This window comes from Contarinia nasturtii, unplaced genomic scaffold (assembly GCF_009176525.2).
Source record: "Contarinia nasturtii isolate CC-2019 unplaced genomic scaffold, AAFC_CNas_1.1 Cnas_scaffold_5896, whole genome shotgun sequence".
Lineage (NCBI taxonomy): Eukaryota > Metazoa > Arthropoda > Insecta > Diptera > Cecidomyiidae > Contarinia > Contarinia nasturtii.
In genome coordinates, this window is record NW_022203163.1 from 1 (window position 1) to 2,876 (window position 2,876).

The 2,876-nt window shown below is 34.2% G+C and overlaps 1 protein-coding gene across 1 annotated transcript; it reads right to left on the minus strand.

Annotated features, from left to right (window-relative positions):
* Positions 1–24: 24 nt before the first annotated feature.
* On the minus strand, positions 25–2,360 carry LOC116351630 (tetratricopeptide repeat protein 37-like; the record flags this gene model as incomplete). The annotated part of the gene is made up of 8 exons (XM_031783767.1): positions 2,274–2,360; positions 2,128–2,208; positions 1,937–2,064; positions 1,451–1,865; positions 1,240–1,387; positions 943–1,180; positions 544–749; positions 25–437 (listed from the first exon to the last, which is right to left on the minus strand). Coding segments are annotated over exons 1-8 (1,716 nt in total), but the record flags the coding sequence as incomplete, so codon positions are not given.
* Between the last annotated feature and the right edge of the window lie 516 nt (positions 2,361–2,876).

Sequence of the window (2,876 nt, forward strand, 5' to 3'; positions counted from 1 at the left end):
TTTCATGGTGGTCAAAACATTTGCCACTTGCAGTTGTGCATAAATATTGTCATCGGTTAAATCGCAAATTTTCCGATAAACTTTCAGTGCCGAACTGTATGAACCGCGTTTCAAATACGAATCGGCTAACCCTTCCCAGCTGGCATAATGTTTGGCATCGATTCGTAAAACGGCACGAAACGCAGTGATTGCATCATCAAATTGATTTTGTGCCAAATGATGAAAACCCAACAGTAGTGTTGCCCATTTGCACGGTGTATTTGGTATCGCTTGAGCTGCATTTTGCAATAATTTCGCATTTAATTCCCATTCCGAATTTTGTCGGTAGATTGTGCTTAAAAATATAACACTTTGTTCGTGTTGTGTATTCAAAAAGACACTCTTTTCAAAACATTTTCGTGCACGTTCGACATCACCGTTTTGCATATAGATTTTACCTAGAGGAGAATCACAAAAGAATAGAATAGAATTAATTTAAAATAATCGACAAATAATCGAAAAAGAATCAATAACAATTATTAAATAATAGAAAGGCATTTTTACCCAACCAAAAGAAACAATCGGCATTGTATGGTTCGAGTTTTGTTGCTCTTAATATTGCGTTTAGCGCCTCGGGATAATTCTTTAAATTGAAATTTATTTCACCCAACTGCATGAAATATTCACACGATTCATCATCACATGATCGTAAAATTTCCAGACACTTTTCATATTGGTGCTCATATTTTAGTTTGTACACCAACAGTTGACTGTATCGACCAACATCGAATGATAATGTTTGCATTTTTTCTTCGGATTCTTCCAATTTATTTGTTTGAATGAGCGCTCTGAAACGAACACAAAGCATTTTTTTTTGCAGAATATATTTGATTTACATTTTTGGCGTTCTTAAAGATTATTTCAAGATATTTTTACCGCTTTTAATGCATAAATGTTACCTACTTGATATAAATCTCCGTTAGTTTCACCTTTTCATCTGCGGTTAATTGAATCTCATCCTTTTCCATCGACGAAATAAATAACGATGCTTTAGTTGATGAGTTCTGTTCCACTAAGCTTTGAAAATAATTTAAGTTGACAATTTTTATCTTTGTGTAACAGTATTCAGCCAATGTAAATGCATGTAATTTCAAATGAGTATCGGCCAGTAATCGAAAACATAATTCTTCTTCGCTATTCGCTGAAAAAAAAAACATTCATAATGAAAACGTTGAAAATAACCAAATTCCACGTTCCTACCTCTATAGAGATAGTCTCTAGCTGCAACATAGCTCTGCGTTTCGTACAAATAAATACTTTTGGCTATAAGTGCATTGGGTGATGGTCGTGAGCCGCTAATTTCAAGCACTTCATCTGCATACGATTCAATTGACTTCGGCACAATTTCCTACATTTTAACAATCCAACTTTTATCATCGATTCAATTGAATGGCATTTGTTTTGAACTCACCTTGAACTTAAAATCATTTTCATAGTACTTTTGAACATAAACCCAGCATATCATATCCATTGGTATAAATTCGTTGGGATAAATTTCGAGCATTTGAACGGAACATTTCAGCAACGTTTCATGCTCTTTCAGATTTCGTAATAATTTCAAATATTTAATATAGACCTTACAATGATCACGAATATGCGGATCGTGTATTGTAGATTCGAATACTTTACGAAACAATGGCCACAAAGAGCGATCAATGTTTTGACACGTCATATAAATTTGAACCAAACTTTCGTTGGCCGATTTAACTTGTGCCGCATCGCTGGCCGAATTCAATTCATTCTCAAGAATTTCAATGCATGCAATCATCGTCTTTTGTGCCAATGCACATGTTTCCAATTGCTTATGAACTTTAACATAGCTTGATCTGGAATGCGTAAAACACAAAAAACATTTAACATTTTTTTTGCGCCCATTAAAACAAACGATGTTACTTACGGAACTCGTTGTAAGTATTTTTTGCAAACATCGGGCATCTCAGTGTTTGGTACACATTTTAACAGGCCTTGAAATGCAACGCTCGCATCACCGGGACATTCAGTTGCTTTATAAAGATGTTCGGCAGCCTTAAATAGAACATCATAATACATCATGATTTTTTATTTTATTTTTGATAAAATTTACTTTACCTTTGTCGGATTGGTTTCTTGATTAATGGCCCCAATCAACAAATTGGCATGATAATTCATTGGATCGACGTTCAAAACATCCTGAGTATAAACAATAAATTTATTCCATTGACATCAAGCAATAATGACGGCTTGAAATAACTTACGTGACATTTTTCTTCGGCAATTTTAAATTGTTTCTCGCCAAATGCCTGCTTCGCCTCTTTTAACAGCTGTTTTATTTCTCTGGACATTTTTTAATCGAAGGAATACAAGTGTATATCACATTGATGCGCTTCCTATTGCGACTTAGTTGTTATGTTGTTCGAAATTGCAATGGACTATATACAGATGTGTCAATATTTCTATACTGTTTATAGACACGAAATATCGAATGATGTGACATTTCACATCACGTCATCTTACGGAACTTTTTTGAAGCTTCGTTTTTAAACCTATTACAATGACGTTCGTTTCGTTTTGACGGCGAATATTGAAAATAGTCTGTATAGGCCTGTTTACCGAATGTAAAATACTTCACATGAATATCCCCAACTGCTAAATCAGTACAAAATTTATTTAACGAAGATTTTTCCATCAATTAATAATTGAAGTTAAGCAAAATGAGCGATACAGGTCCGAAATCAACTGATTTACCAGCGGCTCAAGGAATGAGTACACTAACGAAACAAACCGATTCAAGCCAAACAAGCGATACAGATTCAAGTGCTGATAATAGTGAGAAAAAAACCACATTTAAATTTCTAAAA